The sequence below is a fragment of the Mangifera indica genome, chromosome 11 (assembly GCF_011075055.1).
Source record: "Mangifera indica cultivar Alphonso chromosome 11, CATAS_Mindica_2.1, whole genome shotgun sequence".
Classification (NCBI taxonomy): domain Eukaryota; kingdom Viridiplantae; phylum Streptophyta; class Magnoliopsida; order Sapindales; family Anacardiaceae; genus Mangifera; species Mangifera indica.
In genome coordinates this window covers 3177833-3203082 of record NC_058147.1, presented here as the reverse complement: position 1 = coordinate 3203082, position 25250 = coordinate 3177833, and the positions used below count along the sequence as shown (strand labels likewise).

General features: G+C 33.9%; 4 protein-coding genes across 4 annotated transcripts; 3 read left to right on the top strand and 1 right to left on the bottom strand.

The window, feature by feature from the left end:
* Nucleotides 1-1087: 1087 nt before the first annotated feature.
* LOC123229697 (cysteine proteinase RD21A-like) lies at nucleotides 1088-3976 on the bottom strand. Its single transcript, XM_044655614.1, has 5 exons — nucleotides 3390-3976; nucleotides 2539-2774; nucleotides 2318-2458; nucleotides 1624-2076; nucleotides 1088-1436 (listed from the first exon to the last, which is right to left on the bottom strand). Exons 1-5 carry the CDS (start codon nucleotides 3868-3870, stop codon nucleotides 1341-1343), a joined length of 1407 nt encoding a protein of 468 aa, XP_044511549.1. The 5' UTR covers nucleotides 3871-3976; the 3' UTR covers nucleotides 1088-1340.
* A 7247-nt stretch (nucleotides 3977-11223) lies between these two features.
* Nucleotides 11224-13137, top strand: LOC123228833 (probable WRKY transcription factor 7). Its single transcript, XM_044654297.1, has 3 exons — nucleotides 11224-12178; nucleotides 12281-12406; nucleotides 12587-13137. Exons 1-3 carry the CDS (start codon nucleotides 11406-11408, stop codon nucleotides 12747-12749), a joined length of 1062 nt encoding a protein of 353 aa, XP_044510232.1. The 5' UTR covers nucleotides 11224-11405; the 3' UTR covers nucleotides 12750-13137.
* Nucleotides 13138-16220: 3083 nt separating this feature from the next.
* LOC123229628 (uncharacterized protein At4g06744-like) lies at nucleotides 16221-17468 on the top strand. The gene has a single exon (XM_044655550.1). The coding sequence runs from the start codon at nucleotides 16221-16223 to the stop codon at nucleotides 17466-17468; it is 1248 nt and encodes a 415-aa protein (XP_044511485.1).
* Nucleotides 17469-20526: 3058 nt separating this feature from the next.
* Nucleotides 20527-23009, top strand: LOC123229002 (probable inactive receptor kinase At5g67200). Its single transcript, XM_044654544.1, has 2 exons — nucleotides 20527-22090; nucleotides 22190-23009. Exons 1-2 carry the CDS (start codon nucleotides 20671-20673, stop codon nucleotides 22762-22764), a joined length of 1995 nt encoding a protein of 664 aa, XP_044510479.1. The 5' UTR covers nucleotides 20527-20670; the 3' UTR covers nucleotides 22765-23009.
* Nucleotides 23010-25250: the final 2241 nt, after the last annotated feature.

The window sequence follows — 25250 nt, the reverse complement described above, 5'->3', positions numbered from 1 at the left end:
TTTTTTAATTTGTTGTTATATTATTTAGAAAAGAATAATACAATTATATATTAAGATTTTTAATTTTTAAAAAATTATACAACAATTTTTCATAAGTTAAATTGAAATTGCGTATAGGTGTAGGGGCATTGGCCTTACTCTCCGTTGAGTCATTGGAAAGTAAGACACCCACCCACTAATTAAATAACATAATCTATATGTGTTTGTGTCACGTCTTATAAACGAAGTAGTCATCAATTCTAATAATCTCTTATTTAATGAATACTTCGTAGAAGTTTAATCTTAACAATATATTATATAAACTTTATATGTATTTATATTGTATTTTATAAACGAAATAGTCACCAATTTTAATAATTTATTTGTTTATAAAGATTTTGCACAATGGAAACTAACCTCACTAGCATACCATGTAAACTTCATTAAGTATATTATTTTTATTAGGAACTCTATATTGTTCATTATTGTGTCCATCTCCTTTAACAACACTACTTTTGTTCAACCGTTTGTCTAATTATGTGGGATTGTATGTCAATGTGCTTTGTGCACGAATGTAGCATCCGATTTTCAGCTAAATACATAGCCCTTTGATTCTCGCACTCTATCTTCACTACATGAAGCTAAATACATAGCCACATATCTTCCTTGCCAAGTTGTGTCAATGCCATGAATTTTGCTTCAGTAGATGACAGCGCCACAGAACTATGTCCCTGACTCATCCAACAAACTATTGCACCGAACATCTTAAAAACATACCCTGTGTCATCGCTCACAGAAAAAGTGATAACTTCCAACAGCCTTTCCCGGGTAATTTCCGTATCCTTCAAGCGCTACATTTTTAAATTGGTCAAAAATGTCGCCCCAATGAACAGCGGGGAAGAAGGATCCGCGAAGCGAGGATTACAGATTTTTAACAGAGGATTTTAATGAATACGCTTCTGCTGACAGTTTGCAAATAGCAAAATTATCCATTTTTGTGGTGAAGCAAAGAAGTAAAACTATAAAAGTAAGCTATTACATATATATATTGAAACCAACTAGATCAATCAAAAAGAAAAGGCAACCTCTGTATGGTAAGCATAAAAGCTACTGTCAAATGATAACTTAATATACTGCAAATTGACAAATGACAACAATACTGTTCAATGCAATTCAGATAAGTTATGTACACAATCATATTCCATGATAATCTTTGATAGTCCTTCCAGTTCTGCTTCTGGTATACAAATTATAGTTGAAATAACTGTATGCAGTGTGACAAACCAAGAAGCCAAATTCAAGTGCTGATATGATCTTTTGGCCACCTTCTGTCATCAACTGCTTAACAATACAATCTCTACTTAGGCACTGTCCTTCTTGCCCTCACTTCCATGAGCCCAATTAGGTACGGCAGGAGTGCGTCTCATTGCCTTCACTCCCAGTGGGTTGTTCTTGTTCTGGTGCAGAGAGATTTAAATAAGTAATATATTGGAGGAAAAAGAATATTTCTTGAGTGGTTCACAGGGTCACAGATCGAAGCCACTCAGCAATGGTTAAAAATGTAAGAAGAGAAATTAAAATCTGTGAATGCTTAACAGAAAGAATAACTAAGAACACAACAAAGTAAGGTTTAGTTGCTCTTACCGTCAAGCAAGTCCCTGCACGAACGTTACAGATGGGATAGTCATGAGGGCAGCAGCTGTAATGGTCATCACAGCAAGTGGCAGCCTCGAGTGGGCAGCATCCCCATGCAAAGCAATAGTTCCCATACTCGTAGACACAGCAGCAGGTGTTGCTTTCTGGGCAGGTGTAATAACTGTCACAAACTGTTGGTGGTTTTATGGGAGATGGAGGAGATGGTCCAGGGTTTGGGGGATTTTGGCCTGTCTTGATTGGATAAGAGGCCTCCATTGCAATTCCACATTTCCCTGTGGCAGTGCCAAGCAAGTTACGCTCCATCTTAATGTATCCTGATTCTCCCCAGCTTTTGCCCCATGAATTTTTCACAAGCCAGTAATCAACTCCATTTTCTGTGCCATATCCAACAGCAGTAACACCATGGTCAAGTGCTGTCCCACATCTTCCACTAAAAACACCCTGCCAGTTTGAGGGAAATAAAACTTAATAATCCATGGAAAACAAACAAAAAAGCGATAGCATGGTTAACCATCTAGCATAATCTTCCCGATTCAAAGCCATCAAACTCTGCATTGTCACAATATTTGCCTTCACAAAACCTAGTCAGAGTTTTTAACATTTCTAACAAATTTAAAACTATCATAATTCTATATGTGCTAAGAAGAATAAAAGATAATTATAACAAGGATTTAAAATTTACCGACTCATAGAACTGGAATGCCCGGCCACCTCCTTCAATGGCAACACTCACTGGTTGATTTGCAACTGCCTTTTGCAAAGCTCTCTCGTTGTTTTCAGGAACATCTTCGTAATTATCAATTGTAACAACCTTGGCATTTTTCTGAACAAAGGCAAAAAATGCAGGGTGAGAAGTAGTCTCACATTAGTATTTCGTTCTTGAAAGCAAAACAATTTCCCTACCCGGTATGTGTCACATCTTCCATCAACAGCAGTGTAGGGATAATCTTCTTCGGTGTCAATGCCACCATTGTTAATTATAAACTCGAAGGCATAGTCCATGAGACCACCATTGCATCCTTCATTATATGATGTATCACAGTCCACTAACTCCTGCTCAGATAGAGAGATAAGGTCACCCGTAACTATCTTGTTTATGCCTTCCACGGCTGCAATTGTTGAAAATGCCCAACAACTCCCTGCATTCCAAGTAGATATAATCAACATGCTCTTCTAGTCAACTGCTAATCTTATGTACGCAATCCAATATTTTATCAACAACTAATAAGAAATAATTAACTATAAATCATTACGCTTCGACATAGACCAATACTTATACTTTTAATTTTACCTTGAATATAAATTGTAATATTTCTCGTCTAATAGACCAAGTCACTCTCAAGATATTGTCGAATTTCGACAGAGTCTTTGTTTTAACTAGCCTTATCCTAAAATCTCAAACAATATAAAATACACACATAAACCTAATATCTATTCAATGTTTTGTCGAATTGGGATTCGACAAGTGACATATATAAATAATTTAAAATCGACAGATTTTCATATAATCAAATATAGATTCAATTTCTGTACAATAATATACAGAGTTGTAGAAGTCAACAACTTTGCGTAGCCAATGACAGATTTGAACACACGTCTGAATTCCAAAATTACCCTTTATCATCTTTCCTCCTAATTTTTTTCATCTATTAACTTATCCACTAAAACTTAATTAAAATAATATACAGTAAGAATCAATCAACACTATATTGAAAATGAATCTAATACGTTTGATGATAATTATAATAACTCACCACAGCTTCCTTGATCTTTAACATCGACGACGGCACCCTCCTTTCTCCAATCAACGAAATCCGGCAACTCCTCGCCGACACGTGGCTGATAACGATCACTAGCCTTTGACTTCAAAGAGTTCTTCCTAAAGCCAGTCCTTGCTCCAAGGTACTTGGACCGGTACTCCTCGTTCGTCAAATCAGCAAAGCGGTTCAACCCGACCTTGTAAGTCCGCTTCTCCGAATTATGTTCATCAATAAACCTCAGGTTATCCTTAAAAATCTCAAACCTTTTCTCTTTTTCACCCAAAGCGTTGTATACTTTCCCATGCTTCACAAGCCATGCCTCGTAGATAGCCATGACTTCGTCATCGGTCCTCCAGCTAGATTTCGAGGCATGGGTTTCGTCGTAGGAGATGATGGACATGTCTAACGCCGCCGAAAAAGCAAATAAAAAAAACAAGAAGGTGGCCATAGTTTTTAACGAGGTATGAAAAGCCATCTTGACTGTTTAGAGAGAAACGGGAGGAGAAGATGGACTGTTGATAGCTATACAAGAGAAGGGAGGTTGGGAGGAGAGCAGTTTTTATTATAAAGAGAAAGAATTGAATGAGAGGAGACAAAAGATGGAAAAATATTAATTAAAATGGATTTTTATCAATTAAGGAAGATTAATAATATTAGAGAAATATCTAAATTCAAAAAAAAAAAAAAAAAAATCACACGCTACTTGTGTGCCAAATGGTAAGTCTAAGAAGTGGGACCCAGAACCACTTGATGTTGGAAGAGACTTTTGTCTTTGCATCAATTATTTCGTCGCCTTTCGCTGTCAATATTACAACATTACGCACCACCACCAACTTTTTGTATTATAAGTGAATTGATATTTTCTTTTACTTGTAACACTTATATACGTTGTCACTTGTTTATATTATAAAGTCTTGACCAATGAATACTGACCATCGAATTACAAGAAAACCAAGGAGAATAAAGGAGATGGGACCAAAATTGCCAATATTATTTGGTGGACAAAATTTATATCAATTGTGTTTTCCCCACTGTATTTCTATTGTTTCCAAAAATAATCGTAGCAAACAAAGAATACCATATTATTTAGGACAAAGGACTTATCCCCATTTAGGACAATATTATTTGGTAAACTTCTCTTTCTTTTATGGTCTCTTTCTCCCTTATCTTTTATTTCGATTGATTTTTTAGAGTTTTTTACAAAGATATTATTTGAATCATCTTTCCAAATGAAACAACGTTATCTCCTGACATCACACAACCAATTGGAGGGAGAGATAGAGAAAGAGACTATTAGAGAGAGAGAAAACATTAGAAATGAGAGACTGTAAGAGATAACATAAAGGAAAATGACTAAAAAATGAAAAATAAATTTTAGAGAGGAAACATTACTTTTTAAAACTTGGCTTGAAAAAAAATTGTTAGTTTTTAAAATTTAGAGCAAAAAATAAAATAAAATTTTAGTTTTTTTAAATATTATTGATTAAATGATGATTTTACTTTTAAAACTATCTTACTTAACAATTAATAAATGATTATTTAAGCTTCTCAAAAATAATAAATGAAAATAAAAAAAATAGTAAATTTCAAGTCGAAATAAGTCATTTGATCAATTATTTACAAGGCAAAGGACTATTTCCTACTCAAGTTTTAATGTGTTTTCAAAGTTGCACTTATAAGACTTGAAAAATCTAAAGTTCCACCTATAAATCAACAACCATTAAAATTTTTTTGTTAGAGAGAAGAGTAAAATTATTATTTTATTAATAAATTTTAAAAATTTATATTATTTTTCCTTTTTAATTTAGAAAACTAACAATTTTTTTTTAAAATTGAGTTTTGAAAAAACACACTTTTCCCCTCATAAGGTTTCAAAATCCTCTTCTATTTCCTAGTAATTGGTTTTAGTTCTTCCTCTATCGTTGATAATAGATGACAACACCCTACCTTCATCAACGATGAGACAACTAGGACAACGAAGACTTCATCATCAAGATTGTCTTATTATCGACAGAGATAAAGTGTTGAAATATCGTTGCTGTTTTTAATAAAATATTTTAATAATAGATGATTTATAAATAAAATTTTAGATTTTTCAAAAAAGTTTACAAATATAATTTAAATAATGTATGACAACTTTGGCTTATTTACAAATAAAGTAGTGGGACTACGTTACACAATTATTCCAAGAAATAATTTATGCAAAGAGACTACCAGGAATAAAAACGTAGATGGTAGTTTAAATAAAAAAAGAAATTAATATCACAATTAAAGTAAAACATCAACGACGACAATGGACTTGCTTCCTTTGAGACAAAACGGTGCCGTAATATCACACTCATTTATGATGATAAGATCGATCCACTTCATCAATAAGAACCATACATGTCAAATTATGAAGATAAGTTACCCAATAAGATATTTTCAAGTGTGCTACTAATCATGGAAAATAAATAAATAATATTAAATTAGAATATTAGTTGGGATTTAATTAGTGTCGACATACCGTCATCAAAATTAATTGTTTATGATAAGACGTCTCTATCTCTATTATTTTTATTTAATGAAAAATCTTATTCAAAAGTAATTAGAGATACGTAATTACTTTGGTCTTCAAAATAAGGCCGAAGAGCTTTTTTCTTTCAACTTTGGTGAATTTTTAAAATTACATTTATAAAATTTAAAAAATTTGAAACCGTATTTATAAAGTTTAAAAAATTTAAAATTATATTTATAAATTAGTTGTAGTTAAATTTTTTTATTAAAAATAAAGATAAAATTATTATTTCATTAATAGTATTAAAAAAATAAAATTTATTAATTTTTTTTAATTTTAAAAATTAAAAATTTTATTTTTGTCTAAAATTTTTTAACTTTAAAAAATCATAATTTCTCCCTTAAATCGAAGGTTTTCTTCTTCACCATTTTGACTACTACTCTAATGTCGATAACCCTCTCTCTCGACCTTAAAACGTTGGTTAGTGTACGACGGAGCACGACAACCGTCCCTCTCCGAAGACAAAGAGATTTAGAGAAGGGAGGTCATTAACGTTAGAGATAGTGATTAGAAGAAAAAAAAAATCATAAGTTAGGAGAGAAGGAATGTGACTTTTTAAAATTAAAAAATTTTAAGTAGAGATGAAGTTGTTAAATTTTAATATAATAAATTTTATATATTTTTTAATATTATTAATAAAATAATAATTTTATCTCTACCTCTAACTGAAATTTTTAACTTCGGTTGGTTTATATGTAGGACTTTAAATTTTTTTAAATTTCATGAATATGACTTTAAAAATGAATCAAAACTTGGGTGAAAAACAGTCCTTTGGCCTAAAAATAAATAGATAAATATTTTCCAAAAGATTAGAGATTCAAAATCCAAAATTGAATCTTTTATCTCTTTAATTTTTTCTTAAAACGAGAACCTTATTTTAATAAAATTATTTTTTTTGAGTTGAATTAACCAATATATAAAAGTAAAACTTTGATATCCTACAATACAACCATTACAATGAATAATTTTTGGATTTGATTTTTATATAGTACCAATGGTTTGAAACCCAAATTTTATCTCCCGAGAATTTTACACTTTTGTCATTCAAAAGTCTTTATCTCTTCAATTGGGTTGGGAAGAAACAAACATAACCTATCACGGTCGGGAGATGGAATATTTGGGATCCGAAAACTTGTTCAGACTTTAATCAGTGATCAGTGCCTCCAGAGTCAAGGATTGTCTGTGCCTTTCATCTTGCACATGGGACTATCTTCCCATTCTCATCTCTTGTAAAAGAAAAGGTTGAAGATTCCGAATTGTTTTCTTCCGAGATTGGGCGGGGAGTGGGGGTAAGTGAATAGGGACCATCTTTTCACAACATTTTTATTAAATTACTTTATTTCCTGTTGGTCTGGCCCCCATCTTTTGTTCTTTATTGGTGGCGACATTATCACCCACTTGTGATTGACAGTTTAAGCCCCAATCAACCATTCATCCTTGATCATCAGCTGGCCAAGCATCAACTGATACACGATGCTGAAGCCTCACCCGATATCTCACCATCTGCTCACCAGTTACCAAGTTAGATCTCAAATCTCAGTCCAAAATCAAGAAAAGTCAAACTGCAATTCTTTTCTTCAATATGAGGATTGTACCTTGTACAAAAAGATTAATTGAATCTGCCCTCTTTAATTCTATTAAAAAACACAACATGTCTGAATTACCTTACTTCCTAAGCTAATTAAAACAATTTATTAAATTTCAATTGTCAGACAGAGTATACGGGGATTGTACCTTGACTGAATAATTTCGTCGGTGTAAATTTATGAACGAGTCAATACGTTTCATCCGGAAGCCTCTACCAATTTATCTACTGGCTCTATTAATTAAGAGCCAGAGGCCCGGGGCCGAGCAAGGTTGGGTATTAGGCTCTGTGAGAAACATTTATTTTGGGTGAAGACTCATCGGAACTAAATCAGTTTTGTTATTCAAAATAAGCCCACTAGTTTAGTTTACAGTAGTCGAGTCATTGTTTGGAATTTTATTCGGAACGAAACATTTGAATCATTTTTAATGCATTATAACTAATGATAAAATTATATATATATATATATATATATATATATATATATATATATATATATATATACTCATTTTATATATATTATTATATGATTAAATAATTTTAAATTAAATATAAAATAAAATTATATCTAATAATGATATATATAAATAGAGGTGTCAAATGAGTTAAATTGACCTGTGACTCGATCAGAAATATAAAAAAGTAGCCAAATTTGTAACTATAGCAGCCCGAGCCTTAGGCCTAGACACAAGGCTTGTGGGCCGGCCTACTCCATTACTATTTCATTATTATTTAAAAAATTAATTAATTAAATAATAATTATAATATAAAAATTTATTTTTTATTAAAATTAATAGGCCAGTCGGCTCTTTATATATTAGATTAGATAATGAATCTTATAAGTTTCATAGGTTGACCTTAGTTATACGATCCTCTACGTTACAAGCCTTAGGCCAAATGGGCCATGTTGGAGCCTGTCGGAGACTAGGCCATTACCACCTTTACATATAAGTGTATATATATTTATGTGTTTAAAGTGAGTACGTATAATATTACTTTTCATTAGTGTTAAAATATATATTAGGTCAATAAGTGTAAAGATCAAAATTTATATTATACAAAATCAATTAACTTATGTTAAGATCAAATCTTTCATATTTATATACCTCTCATTTATATTGTATTTATTATATATGAAACTTTAATATCCAACCATTAGAATGCTCCTTCTTTGACTCTTTCTATCGACATATAGTTTGAATCTTATAAGCTTAAAGCAGGCGTCAACTCTCCATAAACAAGTTTATATTTGTCTTGGCTAGCAGGTTCGCACGACTAGTCCATGGGATAAATGTTGTTTAATACAGAGTAAAGTCTAAATTTGTCAAGCGCAGCGACTGAACAACAAAGTCACCATGAAAACCAGAATACTTAATTTCAACTTGACAACCAGCGCGTTAGGCAGAAAACCCGTGGAAAACAATTGACGTGCGGGCAGGATTGGACAATTAACCACTAAACCGCATGGGTTGATTGTTTTGTCTGAACATCACTTCTGATTTACATTGCCTTCAAACGTATAGTTGGTCACGAGTTATATCCATGTGAACATGCAATATAATCTTTTATGGCCTTTGGTTGAATTGGCGGTGACACATTAACATATTTTTAAATTCCTTTTTCTTTTAATATCTTTTCAATTAAAAAGAATATTGTCATTGTATGAATATATATTACGGCAAGTGACTATTTCTCATTCAAAATTAGATTTAAATTCGAAAAAAATTTATTTATCTATATATTATTCACTTCTATTAATGAAAATTATTATATGAAAGGACAATAAAATTATTTTGTATAGATTATTATCAATATTGCTAAAGAGAAAAAACTGATTGAAGATGAACAACAACAAATTGGTAAGGGTTGGAAAAAAGGTTGGGTGTTGGGCACACTGAAGATTGGAAAGGTGACATGAGGATACACAATTATGCATACACGAATGATGGTGCAGTTGTAGATGACCATCGACAGTGTTTTTGCTTTCTAATTAAACAACACATTTCATTTTTATTAAGAATTCAAAATTGGTTGGGAATTGAGTTGGATGTGAGTATATAAGTGTGAGGAAAATTCTCACTCATTGTGCTAGCTTTTGCCGTGAAAAAAGATCTAACAACACTTTGTTGAGGTATAACAAGTGATATCAAACCAAAGATTATAAATAATTTTGTCCTTAGGAGGTGTACCAATCCCTCAACCAAACTCATATACTAAGAAACTTAAGACTCTATATCAAGTGCAAACACTACCAAACAAAACAAACAACCAAGGGAAAAATAATAAGCACCCATTATCCGAAGGGGTCAATATCAAACATCAAATGTGACCATTCTCAACATCCTCGAACATGCCAAATCGAGTGAATGTGGGAGTGAGTTGGCATTTGTTGACCCATGATACAATTACCATTATTATTAAATTGATATCTTACAGACATACAAGATTGAATAAGAATGGATGGGAAATTGAAAAAGAAGAAGTGTTTGAGATATGGATGAAACAAATAATTCATTGATTTTGAGATTGGATTTGGGAAATGGAGAAGAATAGAGGACTGGGGAGTGTTGAGAGGTGTGGTGAGACGAAGGTTGAAGAAGGACGAATTTTGGTGGGGGGCAAAGGGAAAAAAAAAAGATTTTAGAGGTGACCTTTGCGGTCGGTAGGAAACGGGGGGAAAAGAAATAAAATAAAATAAAAAGTTAACAATTAAAGGTATTTTTATTTTCCCATTAATTTCACAATTAAAATTAATAGATAATAGACAGACAAATGTATTTTTCTAATTTAAAAGGTTAAAAAAAATACCATTTATGATTAGTACAAAAACCCCCCCCATAATAATTATAACTCTCAAGGAAAAAAAACAAAAAAAAAAACAAAAAGTAGCCGCAACAGTGTCCTAAATATATTTCACACTGGAAAGTTTTGAATTTTGGCAGTGGGTAGGCTTACCTTCTGAGCCAGAAATAAAGCCAAACGTTATTAGAAAGTAAGTCAACAAAAGAAGGAAGCAAATAGATAAGGAGAAGGAGAGCTACAGCCTATGCATAGACTTGAGGCTCGGCCTACATTCATGCGGCTTGCTTAAGTGTTCCAGTTGAACTCTTCCATCTAATTACACCACACAACTGCCACGTCAAAATAATTTAGATTTCATTTTTGGAATTTAAATTTTAAATTATTTAATAATATCGTATAAATATTATATTATTTCTTAAAATGTTTGAAAATAATCCAAATAAAAAGAGCAAGTAAGGAATTTGAATTTGTATACTTTTATTTTTATCAAATTAAATTAAATATAAAATAAAAAGAGAATCCCATGTGACTTGTGGGGTGAGACTTTGAAACAGCTTCCGGTGTCCGGTAAAGGAGAAGCTCTTGGACCCACAATTCTCTTTTGCATTAAAAGCTGTAAAAGGTCAACTCTACCTCACTGTCCCCAACTAACCTCTATATTTCCCTCTTCCCATTTTACCCAGTCAATAACCCAACGGCCTTTTTCCCTTTACACGCTCTCCAACCCGGTTTATCCCCTGTACTTGACCCCATATAAAGGATGTGGTCAACATCTTGACAAAAATACACCACGTGGATTATTATTATTGGCAGCTGAGTTTGACGACAGAATGGTCAGGTCAGTCATTTTAATGCCTTTCGATTGCGAATCAATTTGACTCGAATCCATCAACAGGCCCCTTTTTTTTTTAATAATCATCTTAAGCGTTCTTTCTTTTGCTTTTATTTTGAATTTTTTTTCCTTTTTTAGCTCTGCTTCATAATCCTTGTAAGACGAGCTCCTGTCTGTAACTATAAAGATTCAAATATACCCTTTTACCATTTTCAGTGCGTCGTGTTAAAAGAAATGGCTGTGGAGCTTATGATGGGTTATGGTTGCGCTGATGGTTTTGCAGCATCAACCCAAATGGAAGAGAATGCTGTTCGAGAAGCTGCATCTGCTGGTATGCAGAGCATTGGTGAGTTCATCAAATTATTGTCCCGAAATCAAGTCCCCGAACAACATTTCCCAGAAGCCTCCTCTTCTTCAAATCTTGAAACCGACAAAGAAATCAAGGTTGCTGCCGAAGTCGCTGTAAACAATTTTAAGAGAGTTATTTCTTTACTGGATCGACCGAGAACTGGCCACGCTAGATTCAGAAGAGCACCTTTGAGTCCTCCGCCTGTTATTCCTCAGAAAGAACAAAAACAAGTTGCAGAAGCGGGGCCATCCGTTTTATCGATTAATCATCAATCAAACGAACAGGTTTCAGCTTTTAAGGTCTATTGCCCTACCCCAATTCATCGTTTGCCTCCTTTGCCTCATAATCACCACCCACATCAGGTTCATAAGACTCCTTCTGTGGCGGTCATCAAGACTATGTATGCAGAGAGAAGTGATGTGCCAACTACTATCAATTTTTCACCACCAACTTCGTTCATATCGTCGCTCACTGGCGATACGGATACCATACAGCCTTCTTTTTCCTCTGGGTTTCAATTCACCACTCCTTCTCATGTTCAATCGGTTGGTAAGCCGCCTTTATCTTCGTCTTCTCTTAAAAGAAAGTGCAATTCCTTGGATGATGCTGCGCTAAAGTGTGGTTCATCTTCTGGCCGCTGCCATTGTTCCAAGAAAAGGTCAGTCATCTTAATCCTTAATTTGTTTCATTCTGTGTTAATTTTTTCCCTGTAAATGTTAATCAGATATGATTTAACGTTTTATATGAATTAATTAAACAGGAAATCAAGGGTTAAGAAAGTTGTTAGAGTCCCTGCAATTAGCTCCAAGATGGCCGATATTCCACCTGATGATTTCTCCTGGAGAAAATATGGCCAAAAACCCATCAAAGGCTCCCCTCATCCAAGGTATATGTCTGTTCTGAATCCTTTAAACACGTCCTCTGTTTCCTTGCTCCTATCAATTCTCAACTCAGCGTGTCACTCGTTAATTTCTTAGATATAATCGGTTTTTTATTTTTGACTCTTCTTCAAGCCGAGTTAACTCAGCCCCGCGTTAAATTGTTTTATCTGTTGATGCGATTTCAGGGGATATTACAAATGCAGTAGTGTTAGAGGCTGCCCAGCACGCAAACATGTAGAACGAGCACTCGACGATCCAATGATGCTGATTGTGACATACGAAGGAGATCACAGTCACTCTGTGCCTATCCATGATGCGCCTGCTGCAGTGGTCCTCGAATCATCTTAGTGAACTCATCAGACGGCGAAGATGAGATGTTTGAAAATTGAATCACACCCTTCCAAAAGTGGGGTATCAGTAAGTTGCTCAGATAGTCAACGAAGATGCTGGGCAGTGTCTTGAAGAAAGAAAAAAAGATTGATTAGTGGGGGTTACCTAAATAGGATTCCTTCGTTTTTGGCTTCTGTTTTCGTTTTTGGTTGAAGACTTTGTTTAAAAGGAAAAAGAAATGGGAAAGCGTAGAAATTGTGGATTTTGGCAGACTTCGATTCTTGCAAATACAAGTAGTGGGTTCGCTCTTTTGTTTTTAATTATTTTATTTCTAAATGTTCTTATACTCGTCTCAGATCAGATGGAATTTAGCTTTATATAAATATAGTGGTGGATCTTGCTTGGATGCTATGCTTGCTTTATTTTATTCCATTTTTCACTTTAAATTATTTACAATAATATATAATGGGAATATGGGTTGTCATAGAGGAATGTTTATTTCTAAAATTATTTGGGAGGGTTGACCTTATTTTTATTGTGATTAAGAGATTTCGGACAAGGTTGAGGTCAACTGGTGTATTTTTGTTTTTGATTTATTATTGTCCGAATGATATATTTTAACTCAATTTTGATGGAATAATAATTTTTTTTGTTGAAATAATTAAAATACGTTTAATCTCTAAACAATCGTCGAGAGAGAGTATTGGTATTGTAAGTGGTGTTGGCCAAAACAGAAACAATCAAATTGGGCATGCACAAGAGAGTGGTTGTTGATTGAGATGGAGAAGTTGCAATCAAGTCGGAGAATACGTTACAACGATAAAAAAACAATAAACACAAAAAGATGGTAAGACACATTCACAATGAGAAAACGGACATTGAAGATGGCAAAAGAGACACCAACAAGAGATACATTTGATCTCCGTCTTCATCTCATATATTATTAATTTGATATCTTAATAACCTTCAAAGCCAATTATAATTTTAATCGATATTGATCATGTGTGATATAAAGAGGTAAAATCTAATCTCATAATATTATAGATATTAGATCCAAACTCATACAAATTACATCAATGTTTTTAGAGTCGTATTTGAGCTTTGGAAAAATGATTAAGGTCGGACTTAATCAAAGATGAAAAATCAATTAAGATCAAGATCATTATTGATGGGGGAGAAAAAAAAGAGAATTGTAAAATATAAAAAAAAAAAAAAAGAAAATAGAATGGTTCAACATTCTGTCAGTCCACGTAATGATTTTTATTAAGAAAATAAATTTCAAATAGATGAAAAACTTTAGTTCAAAGATTGAAATTGTAATCAAGGACTCCGGGTGAGATTTGGCAATACAAAAGAATAGAATATGACGATGAACGCCCGCCTGCGACGGAGACCCACCGTGAATTTGGAATAAAAGGGGGCAAAGTCAGTCAAAGTGGGAGGTTTAGTTTATGATAACCTGTCCCCACCTTTTTTTTCTTTTTAAAATACAAATTTGTTAGAGAACCACTAGGTTTTGTCCCCCCAAGGACTAGAATGGCATTTATCATTTTTTCCTGTTGCTGAATTCATGCGCAAGAAATTGGAGTTGAAAAAATTTGCTCTTTTTGTCAAAAAGTACATCTTCTGTTGTTTACTTTATATTTGAAGACTTTTACCGGGATGCTGTAAAAGATTGGATGTACACATCTGCAGGCAGACCTTTATGAATATGGTGGTTGCTTTCTTTTAAATTTATAAGTCTAGCAAAGAAAGCATTTTTTGTTGAATGTAGTCAAATTCAAATTCACTCATCATGGGCTTAAGAATATTTTGTTTTCTCCAATTTGTACAGCATACATGCCTGCCTGGTCTTTATATTTAGGTGGGAAATTATGAAGGTATTATTATTACTAGGGGATTTCTAAAGGTTGACTACCTACCATCTTCAGACCTTCAACAAAAGGGAAAACTACTAGTCTCCCCCTGTTTTTTGTCCGAATAAACTTTTCACCCTCCAACTTTAGAAACAAAATTTCCCACTTTTGTTGTAGTTTGATTAGTGAAATTAGTTAATTTTTATGATAAACACACTAAAAATATAAAAATAATGTTTTTTTGGTTTCAATGTTTATTAAATCTAAATAACATGTTACCCTCAAAACTTTATAAAATATATTTCATCCTTAGTTTATATTAATTTTAGAATTAATAATCATAAAAAAATTTAAAAGATTAAAATAGTCGTTAATGGTTAGAATCACATATTATCGATGCGATTCTGACCTTTTTTAGTGATATTCATCAGTAATTAAATGTAATAATATTATTTTATAAAAAATAATACTTTTAAAAAAAGTATTAAACGTTGTGAATTTTTCTTTCGTAATGAACCTTATATATATATATATATAAATGTAAGTACATTTTCTTAATCTTTCACCAATATGCACGTCCCTTCGAGAAATTGAAACTATATTGCCCAACATTTTTCTTTAGCCTAAATTGAAAATAAATTGATAATATAATCATCAAACTAAAGAAAATGAATAATAACAAGACTGAGGGAGGACTGCCCCACGTTTGAGTACTTGGCTCTGTTTCTCTTCAGTGGTCTCTTGCCCTTTTTTATGCCTCAATATTTCTTCTTGTGCCCTATCTGGTTCCTGCTCTACAAAGCTTACACCTTTTTACAGTTTGCATCTGATGGATTTCCCAATCAATGATTTATCTAATTTTGGAAACAACCTTTTTAACATGCTCAAATGGTGCAATTGTGTCATTAAGAGTTCAAGACCTCTCTTCATGGCAACCTGATTAGCAAGCTTAGTAGAATTGATAGCAAAATCCTGAGCTGATTCTTCAATTACTTTCCCAATTTCTGATTTGGAAATTAGGTGATTTCCCTTCTCCTTACTGTCTTGCTTCACATATGAGAGTTCCAATGTAATTGTTATGCTATCTTTCTTAAAAGTGTAGGTGTTTTTTAAGTCATCATGCTTTGCCTTGTGATCATACACCAAGGTCCGTCCTGGTAGGAGATGACATGCATCCATTGGCATTACACGACACCATACCTCGTCCTGATACATCTTCCCAGTTGAAAACTGCTTTAAACACCTCTTGTTTACCTTCAAATCACAACCCTTCGAAAACCATGATAACTTGTATCGCGTAGGATGCTCTTCCATCTTCGGATTCAATTTATCCGCCATGGTTGTAGCAATAACGACTTCTACCATCGCGTAGATTTTTTCTTTAATTACCAGCAATGAAGTTTTACGATTTGAGCCCAAATACTTATGTTTGGACATAGGAAAACGATGTTGTTATAACTGGAGAAGGAAAAAGAAATATTGTGGCCAACTCCTTGTGGTACATATAAATTATATTTGTTAAAAATCTACAGTAAGTGGAGCTAAATATATACAGAATGCTGTTGCTTTAGTAAATTAGTATATAACTTTCTCCAGGCATTAGGTTCTGATTAGCACTACAGAGACAGCTACAATGAGAACGCCTCTCTACTACGCCCTCTTAGCTTTTCTAATTGTCCTCGCCACAGCTCATCAGACGACTGACAGAGAAACATTAGAATTTGTTATTCATAGCAAAGATAGAGCTCTAAGAAAAGGTTGCAATCATAAAGATAATCAAAATACAATGGTATGTCCACAGCCAACAACTTCTCTTGAGCAAGAAGTCTTACAATTTGCTGATGAAAGACTCGGCCTAGTGTACCCTGTTATACAAAACTTCAAGTCCACAATCACATCTGATCCTCTGGGCATCGTCAAAACTTGGGTGGGCTCAGATATATGTAGTTACAAAGGGTTCTTTTGCGAGAGCCCCCCAGACAACAAAACTGCTAAAGCTGTGGCCTCCGTTGACTTCAATGGCTTCCAACTTGGCGCCCCTACTCTTGATAGGTTTCTTGATCAGCTACCAGTTATTGCGCTCTTCCATGCAAATTCCAACAACTTTGCTGGTACTCTCTCTTCCAAAATTGTTAACCTTCAGTATCTCTACGAGCTGGATATAAGCAACAACCAATTTTCAGGTCCATTTCCTACTGCTGTTCTTGGCATGACTTGTCTAGAATTCTTGGACATTCGGTTCAATCATTTTGCTGGTTCAGTCCCTCAAATATTTACTCTAAATCTTGACTTTCTATTCATTAACAACAACAATTTCATGCAGAAGTTCTCTGATAATATAGGCAGCACGCATATTATCTTTCTTACCTTGGCCAATAACAAATTTAACGGCCCACTTCCCAGAAGCATATTCAAATCTTTTTCCGATTTTTGTGAGGTTTTGTTCTTAAGCGACGAGCTAATAGGTTGTTTTCCTTATGAGATAGGGTTCCTCAAAGAGGCCACAGTGATTGATCTTAGCAACAATCAGCTAACAGGCCTGCTGCCATTCTCATTGGCTTGTATACAGAAGGTGGAGCAGCTCAACTTCACCGATAATCTTTTGTATGGCACGGTGCCAGAGGTGGTGTGTGAGCTCTGTAATCTGGTGAATTTCTCTTTGTCAGATAATTATTTTACTAATGCAGGTCCTCTGTGTAGAATTTTGATTGAAAGAGGAGTGTTGGAATTTAGGAACAACTGTATTCCTGATCTTCCTTTCCAAAGATCAGTTCTTGAATGTGCAGACTTCTTTGCTTACCCACAAATCTGTCCTCGTATGTGGTCTTACGCTTATATTCCTTGTATAAAACACATTCCAGAAATGGTTCCCTCTCCTTGAGCTTCAATTTGCTCATTCAGTCCATTTGCTCTGGATTTTTTATATTTAATTGTAATTAAAGTTCTCAAGGAACCGTATGGAACTGTGATATTGTATATAATGGTTTCATCGCAGCCATTCTGTTTGACATTTTGGGTTTGAACATAAGCATATTTCACTTGGAAATGGATATGTAAAATCATTAATAGTTCGAGCATTCTTCTCAATTTTTTTTAACAAAATTACCAAATAAGTTAAAAGTTTGATTTGCTAAAATTATGTTCTCACTCTTGTGGATTCCACCAACTATGTTGTCATCTGATGCTATCTGGTCAAACTAAATACTATGTTTAATGTTTCAATATTTAGATCTTAAGCCAAAAAAGAGTTGGTTTGCTGCTTTCTTAAAGACAATGGTCCCAGAAATTGTTGCCTGAAAGACAGTGGTGATGATAATTTAGTGATACCTACTTTTCTGGTATGAATTTAGAGACTGCAGGTCACTTAGGGCACTGCCCTCTGTCTCACTCCTGTCTTTTGTATTTAGTGTTAGTGGTGATCGGCAATAAAGGTCCCAACTGAGTAAGATGAAGGCAGATTATTGCCTCAACTAACCCACTGAAATTGCAGCTTTTGCTAGAACAATAAGGTCCAGCTAAAGTGGCCATCTTATAATACATGATCACTTAAAAGTGTCATTTATATCCAATAATTTTGTCACTGCTCACTGTTTCTGGCTTTATTTGTTCATGTTTAAATGCTAAGTGAGAGTTGCTGACACCAAGTGAAAGTCTTTCTGTATTTTGATTTGCTCTTGACAGTTATGACGATTTATCCAGACTCCAGTTCCTTCATCATGAACAAAGTGGCAGGTGATCAATGTGGTAGAAGGTCACTAGAGTAAAATTCATATTCAGATTATGACTTCTCATGTGTATATTGATTAAAGTTTAAAATCACTAATTGTATTTATCATTATTTTTAAACGGGGAAAAATTTTAAGAAATAAATAATTTTAATTAGCATAAAAATAAAATATTAATACTCTAGACGGGAGCCCTTTCTCTTTGGGTCAAATGTACAGACTCACTCTTGTCACAGTAGTGGTGGCCTTAGCAATAAGTTTGAGTGCCCTAACAGCGCTGAATTCCTACCTCGGGCTCTTTTGAAGTCAATAATTTAAAAGTCCGATATCCGCATCATTTGGGCTCAACTATGCTATTTGTACTGCCCGAAGCAGGGGTTTGACGGGCACATGGAGGTTGTCCACAATCCACATAACTCTCTATTTCTTTAACGGCCGAAAGACTATGTACCATCAAAAGTATAATAAAATCTCAAATTTTCATATCTAATTTTTAAAAATTTAACACTCATTTATAATCAAATTTTAGTTAAAAATTTTAGTTAAAGTTAAGGGTTATTTACTAGAAAAATTAAAGTTTTATCATATATTTAAAAATTTACATTTTCTTCCCAACCCAAAGTTTGAAAAGTGACCAAAACCACCCATAGGGTTTGTTTTTCTTTCTCTGACGTCGATTTCTCCTTCTCCGACCGTCGGGCATCCTCCTTTCTACCCTTATCTCTCCTTCGGTCTCTCTCCCTTGCCTCTCCGACCATCTTCAATTGGAGACGAGACGAAATCAGAAGAAGACAATTGGTCTTTGTTTGAGTTTTGTCTTCATTTTCAATCAGAGAGAGACTGAAGGACATATAAGGGGGGAAGGAAGGACGGCCAACCGTCGAGGAAGGAGAAATTGGCATTTGAGGAAGAGGAAGAAACCCTAAGAGGGTTTTAGCCACTTTTCAAACTTTGGGTTAAGAGGAAAATGTAAGTTTTTAAATATAGAAAAGAAAAATATGATAAAATTTTAATTTTTTAATAAATAAAAGTTTTATCCCTAATTTTAACAAAAATTTTTAACAAAAATTTGATTATAAATGAGTATTTGAATTTTTAAAAATCGAAGAATTAGAGTTTTAGATTTCACCTTATCGTGGGAAATAATTTTTTTGGCCTTTTTTAACTCTGCTATCGGATGGATGGGCCTGATAGTAACTCTATACTGCAATCTTGACTCTGGTTGAATCTCTGGTCGACGGTTGTCCACAATCCACATAACTCTACAGCAGTTGTACTTACAACAACACCAGCTTCATTGTAGCCCAAAATGTCTTTTACGTAATTGAAATAAGGGAGATTGGAAAACAATTATGATACCATATAGAATACTCGAATAATTTGGAGACTTGGACCCATCATCCATGTCACCACCTGTGGCACCAAAAGGGATTTAAAATACCACCTCCATTCTGTGGTTCTGCGGCACTTTTTGCTTAAGATTCCATCATAATACTTGCCCTTCAATTTGAGTATCTGTAAAGGCAAGAACCATCATGTTTCTCATGGCTTTTCGTGAATTTTTTATTGATAAAATTATATACATAAATAATAAATATAAATTATCTAAGCGAAATAAATATAAATACTTTAAATACAGTGATCAATCTTATAATTATTAAATTATATAATTTAAAAGTTTAATTTATAATTGATAACATGCCTTTATTGTCCTATTTGGAATTTATCTCGTGTGTCACACAAGCAACTAGCTCTCCCTGGCATCTGGCTTCAGCGTTTATCCTAAGATTTATGGTATGCCGGATACGCAAACAAATACTAAATTCGCCGACAAGCGTCAAGCATATGACATTTACCCACTGTGAACTGATATCACATGGCACCGTCTCTAGGTCAAAAAGTTTACCCAACATAAGGACAGGTTTGACACAAATTTTGAGAAAACTGAAAGAAAGCAGAAATGAATGGCATTTGATTAGAGTGTGGGTTGATCAGAGGGTCCACAGCCTTTAACGGGACCCCATCCACCAATCATAAAATAGTATAGAAAATTAACCGTACATAATTATGATTTTGAGACTATATAAAATTTTTTGCTTACTGACTTTTCCTTCACGTGATTCTCTGCTTACAGTCCCTACAGCTGCCCCTGCCTCAGGTCTTACATGCTTTGTCATCTTCTCAGTCCTCAAGCTTTACATCGCTTTACCCGCTTAATCTTTCTTTTTCTCACAAGTATTTGCCTTATCAGATAATGAAAATGGACCAATCACATTAACACGACTCATGCCCAGAATAAACTAAGAAGAGGGAGAAGGAGAGAGCCAACCAGCCAGTTAGGGTTTTCTGGTTTTAACCATGTCTATGAGAAGTAAACAATCTCAACAGAAGAAGTTGTCTTTCCTATCAAATGCTCTTGTTTTACTATCATTCTGTTCTGCCGCTTGTTCTATACATGCAGCTAACTTGTTACTACCGTCTGATGCAAAATCGCTTTTAGCATTCAAATCCACAGCCGATTTGAGGAACAGCCTTTCATTTTCTCAAAACTCAACCCTCCCTTTCTGTCTGTGGCAAGGAGTCATATGTTATCAACAAAAGGTAGTTCGCCTGGTTCTCGAAAGCTTAGATCTTGGTGGCGTTTTCCCACCCGACTCATTGTCTAAACTTGACCAGCTCCGAGTCTTGAGCCTACAGAACAACTCACTCACTGGACCCATTCCTGATCTTTCCAGGCTTATCAATCTCAAATCTCTCTTTCTTGATCATAATTTCTTCACTGGTACTTTTCCTCCATCAATCTCGTTCCTTTATCGCCTAAAAACCTTGGATTTGTCTCGCAACAACCTCACTGGACAAATACCAAAAGGCTTAACTTCCCTTGACCGGTTGTATTCTCTGCGTCTTGATTTGAACCGGCTTAACGGTTCGATTCCTCCTCTGAATCAGTCCTCCCTTCAAACATTCAATGTTTCAGGAAACAACCTGACTGGGGCCATACCAGTAACATCAACATTATCACGTTTTGGTATCTCCTCGTTTTTATTTAACCCTGGGTTATGTGGCGAAATCATACACAAAGATTGCCGGCCAAGCCCGTCCTTTTTTGGTCCATCGACGGCTGTGACGGCGGCACCCCCTCCGGCTATTGTTATTGGGCAAACTGCACAAATACGCGGCGTTGAGTGCACTCAATCCAGGCCAACGAAGCACAAGAGAACCGCAGTGATTATTGGTTTTTCAACCGGGGTTTTTGTTTTAATAGCTTCACTCCTGTGCTTTGTAATGGCCGTGAAGAAACAGAATCAGAAAAACTCTAGCAAATCAACAGCTATGATGGCTTCTGATGATGCTGTGGCAACTGCTCAAGCAGCAGCTATGATTCAGATTGAACAAGAGAATGAGTTGGAAGAGAAGGTGAAGAGAGTTAAAGGAATGCAAGTGGCAAAGAGTGGAAATTTAGTATTCTGTGTGGGTGAGGCGCACTTGTATACGCTGGACCAGCTGATGAGAGGCTCTGCTGAGTTGCTAGGTAGGGGAACGATGGGGACCACTTACAAAGCAGTATTGGATAACCGTCTGATTGTTTGTGTGAAGAGGCTTGATGGTAGTAAACTAGCAAATACAAGCAAAGAAATGTATGAGGAGCACATGGAATCAGTGGGTGGACTGAGGCATCCAAATCTTGTTCCTCTCAGGGCATACTTTCAGGCCAAGGAAGAGAGGCTGCTTATATATGATTATCAGCCCAATGGCAGCCTCTTCTCCCTCATACACGGTAACCTTCTCCTCCTGCTCATTAGGAATCAAGTAATTCTAGAAACAATGATACATCACCGTGTGAGTGCGTGTTTCATAATCTAATTTGCATGTACAGGATCAAGATCAACAAGAGCAAAATCACTTCATTGGACTTCATGCCTAAAAATAGCAGAGGATGTAGCACAAGGACTCTGTTATATCCACCAAGCATGGAGGCTAGTCCATGGCAACCTCAAGTCCTCAAACGTTCTTCTTGGTCCTGATTTCGAGGCCTGTCTTGCTGACTATTGCCTTCAAGCTTTATCCAATTCAACTCCAGAAGATGACCCAGCTAACCTACCATATAAAGCCCCTGAAACCCGCATTAATGCAAGTCAACAAGTGACTGCAAAGGCAGATGTTTATGCATTTGGGGTTTTGTTGGTAGAACTTTTAACAGGAAAACCACCATCGCAGCACCCATCTCTGATGCCTGATGATATGATGAACTGGGTTAGATCACAAAGGGAAGACGAAAGTGAAGAAAATGATAGGTTAGGTATGCTTATGGAGGTGGCCGTCGGTTGTATATTAACATCCCCGGAGCAAAGGCCCACTATGTGGCAAGTGTTGAAGATGTTACAGCAGGTTAAAGAGGCTGTGTTAACGGAAGATGGTGAATTGGACCCACAAACTACTGGAATGGCCTAGTTATTATTTTTGTAGAACACCCTTGTCCATAGCAAATGCATCAAGAAGAAGACAGAGCAGATGAAAAATCAAGTGGGACCTACTTTTAGTTGCTATAATTCCGACATTATTATTTTGATTACTACTTTCATTATCTTCTTGGTGTGGTTTTCTACAATTCTGATGGTGGGTGCCCATCCCTTATTAGCTTTGTTATTTTGGTGCGACATCTCCCAACATAATCGATACAGAATTAACCATGGAAACTTGTGCAGCCATGAAATTATTTTTAGAAATATTGCCTTTTTTATCGTAATTTGGGTTCATATAAACATTTATATCACCTTTTTTACATTTTAAATATTTTTATTATTTTATATATTAAAATATTTAAATTAATCTTATCTTTAATTTTAAAAAATTAAACAAAAATAATATTTTTTATATATATTATATATGTACATATTTAATATTAATATTTAAAATAAAATTTATATATATATATATTAGATAAGATCAAGTTAATTTAAAAATTTTGGAGTTTAAATTTTTTAGTTCATATTAGAGCAGTACATAGAAAAATAATCTAATAAGCCACTCGTGAAGAGCATGCAGTGAAGATCTTAGAGAAAAACATAAAACATAGAATATTGTATAAAATCTTGCAGAAATTGTATAAAATATGAATATAATGTAAATATTTAACAAACAAAAAATATTATAACGAATATAATGCATTGACTCTTGTAGAGAATATAATGAATATGTAGAAAACTTTGCTTGTTTGCTTCCATTTTTCGTTCACGTGAAAATTTTTGTTTGCTTGCTTCCATATATGTGCATTTTTTTGCAAATATTTTTTGCAAAAGTATTTGTTTGTTTGCCTGTGAAAGTATTTGTTTGCTTGCTTCTATATAACATAAGAGTATTAAACATATATAACATAGATTATCGAATTGTTTTTCCATGCTCGAAGAAAATTTAGTAAACAATTTCATCGATTATCGACAGTGTCGATGCAATGGCAAAACGATAGGTGAGATTTTTTTTATAAAAATAGAAGCATAATTGTATCGTATCAAATTTAATTTGATCTAAATTCAATTAAGTAATCCAATATAAATTTCGATTTGATTTTGATCAAATTAATTTGAAATCGAAATTTGTTGTTGGGTTTGAGAGGAATAGGTTGGTAGGGACGCCAAGGCTTGGCATTGCCGTCAATCTTTTTCTGCCACCAACCACTGCCACCTTGCTTTATCATCTATTTCTTTTTGTTAATTCCAATCAATTCGAAATATCAATTTTTTTTACATCTCACCTATCCATTTTTTTTTTAAATATTGCTCATGCTTGTTAGTTGAGCATAATTTATTTTATGTATGTTAGGTTATGTGCTGTGAACAATATCTTTTAGTAAAGAACAACAACTCTAAAATGAAGAAAATCACAGTTAATTCATACAAATAATCAATGATTTAATACAAACTGATATATGAGCAAAAAATTCAAAAGATGTGAGCTAGAAAATACTATTCACTCCAAATTGTATTACTTTACAATTTTTTCAAATTAGGTCTCAAATGTATTACCAATGCAGCCAAGCTTTATACATATGTATTTATAACACGTTAAACTATTGTATCATCAAGTGATATGTAAATATTGATCAAGACAAGACAATCAAAAATAGAAGAAAATAGTAATGATAATTTTGTAATTTTTTATGCAACTCTCTACCAAGATAAGGAAAATAATACACACACTAAAATGACATCAAATTGGAACACAAACATAATCAAGGCATAAAGGATAAATCCACCAACCTTAGAATTCCACCACCACTCTCTAAATACAAGAGAATGGATAAAGAAATTGACAGGAAGCATCGGAAGAGAGCAACCACTAAAGATGATGCTAGAGATTGAAAACTAAATAATAGGAAGAACATGTTATTTTTTAAAATTTGGTTTAGAGAAAAATTATTAATTTTTAGGGTTTATAAAGGAAAATGAGATAAAATTTTAATTTTTTTTAATATTATTGGTAAAACAAAGATTTTATCTTTAAAATTAATGTATTTAACAACCTATAGAAAAATGTTTGGTTTTCTTAAATAAAATGGGTGGAAACTTGGAAAAAGAGTAAAGTTTGGGTAGGAATATGTCCTTTTCCCTAACTTATAATGGGGAGAGAGAGAGATGAGTTTTACTGGAAGACTCATGCTAAATGTACTGCAAAAAAGAAGAGGGTGTAAGTTTGTTTAATAAGAGTAATGCTATGTACATAATTTTATGTATAAGTAATAATATATTATTATATAATTAGATAATTAAAATAAAAAATAAAATAATATTTAATCATATAATAACACATCTTTATTTATATATATAATATTATTGATTTGGTAAACCCACTTATAAAATTTTGGATATTAAAAGGAGCCCAATTATTATAAGGCCGAAGGAAAAGTTGAAACCCAGATTGAACAGTGAATATATGAGAGG

What these genes read in the sequence shown, in the direction of transcription:
- LOC123229697 (XM_044655614.1), bottom strand. Translation starts at nt 3,870, where the DNA reads ATGGCTTTTCATACCTCGTTAAAAACTATGGCCACCTTCTTGTTTTTT. An exon ending in GAAGATGTGACACATACCGG is followed by an intron (nt 2,459 to 2,538) that starts GTAGGGAAATTG and finishes GCCTTTGTTCAG; the next exon opens with AAAAATGCCAAGGTTGTTAC. An exon ending in GTGCAGGGACTTGCTTGACG is followed by an intron (nt 1,437 to 1,623) that starts GTAAGAGCAACT and finishes TCTCTGCACCAG; the next exon opens with AACAAGAACAACCCACTGGG.
- LOC123228833 (XM_044654297.1), top strand. Translation starts at nt 11,406, where the DNA reads ATGGCTGTGGAGCTTATGATGGGTTATGGTTGCGCTGATGGTTTTGCA. An exon ending in TGCCATTGTTCCAAGAAAAG is followed by an intron (nt 12,179 to 12,280) that starts GTCAGTCATCTT and finishes TTAATTAAACAG; the next exon opens with GAAATCAAGGGTTAAGAAAG. An exon ending in AAAGGCTCCCCTCATCCAAG is followed by an intron (nt 12,407 to 12,586) that starts GTATATGTCTGT and finishes ATGCGATTTCAG; the next exon opens with GGGATATTACAAATGCAGTA.
- LOC123229628 (XM_044655550.1), top strand. Translation starts at nt 16,221, where the DNA reads ATGAGAACGCCTCTCTACTACGCCCTCTTAGCTTTTCTAATTGTCCTC.
- LOC123229002 (XM_044654544.1), top strand. Translation starts at nt 20,671, where the DNA reads ATGTCTATGAGAAGTAAACAATCTCAACAGAAGAAGTTGTCTTTCCTA. An exon ending in CCTCTTCTCCCTCATACACG is followed by an intron (nt 22,091 to 22,189) that starts GTAACCTTCTCC and finishes TTGCATGTACAG; the next exon opens with GATCAAGATCAACAAGAGCA.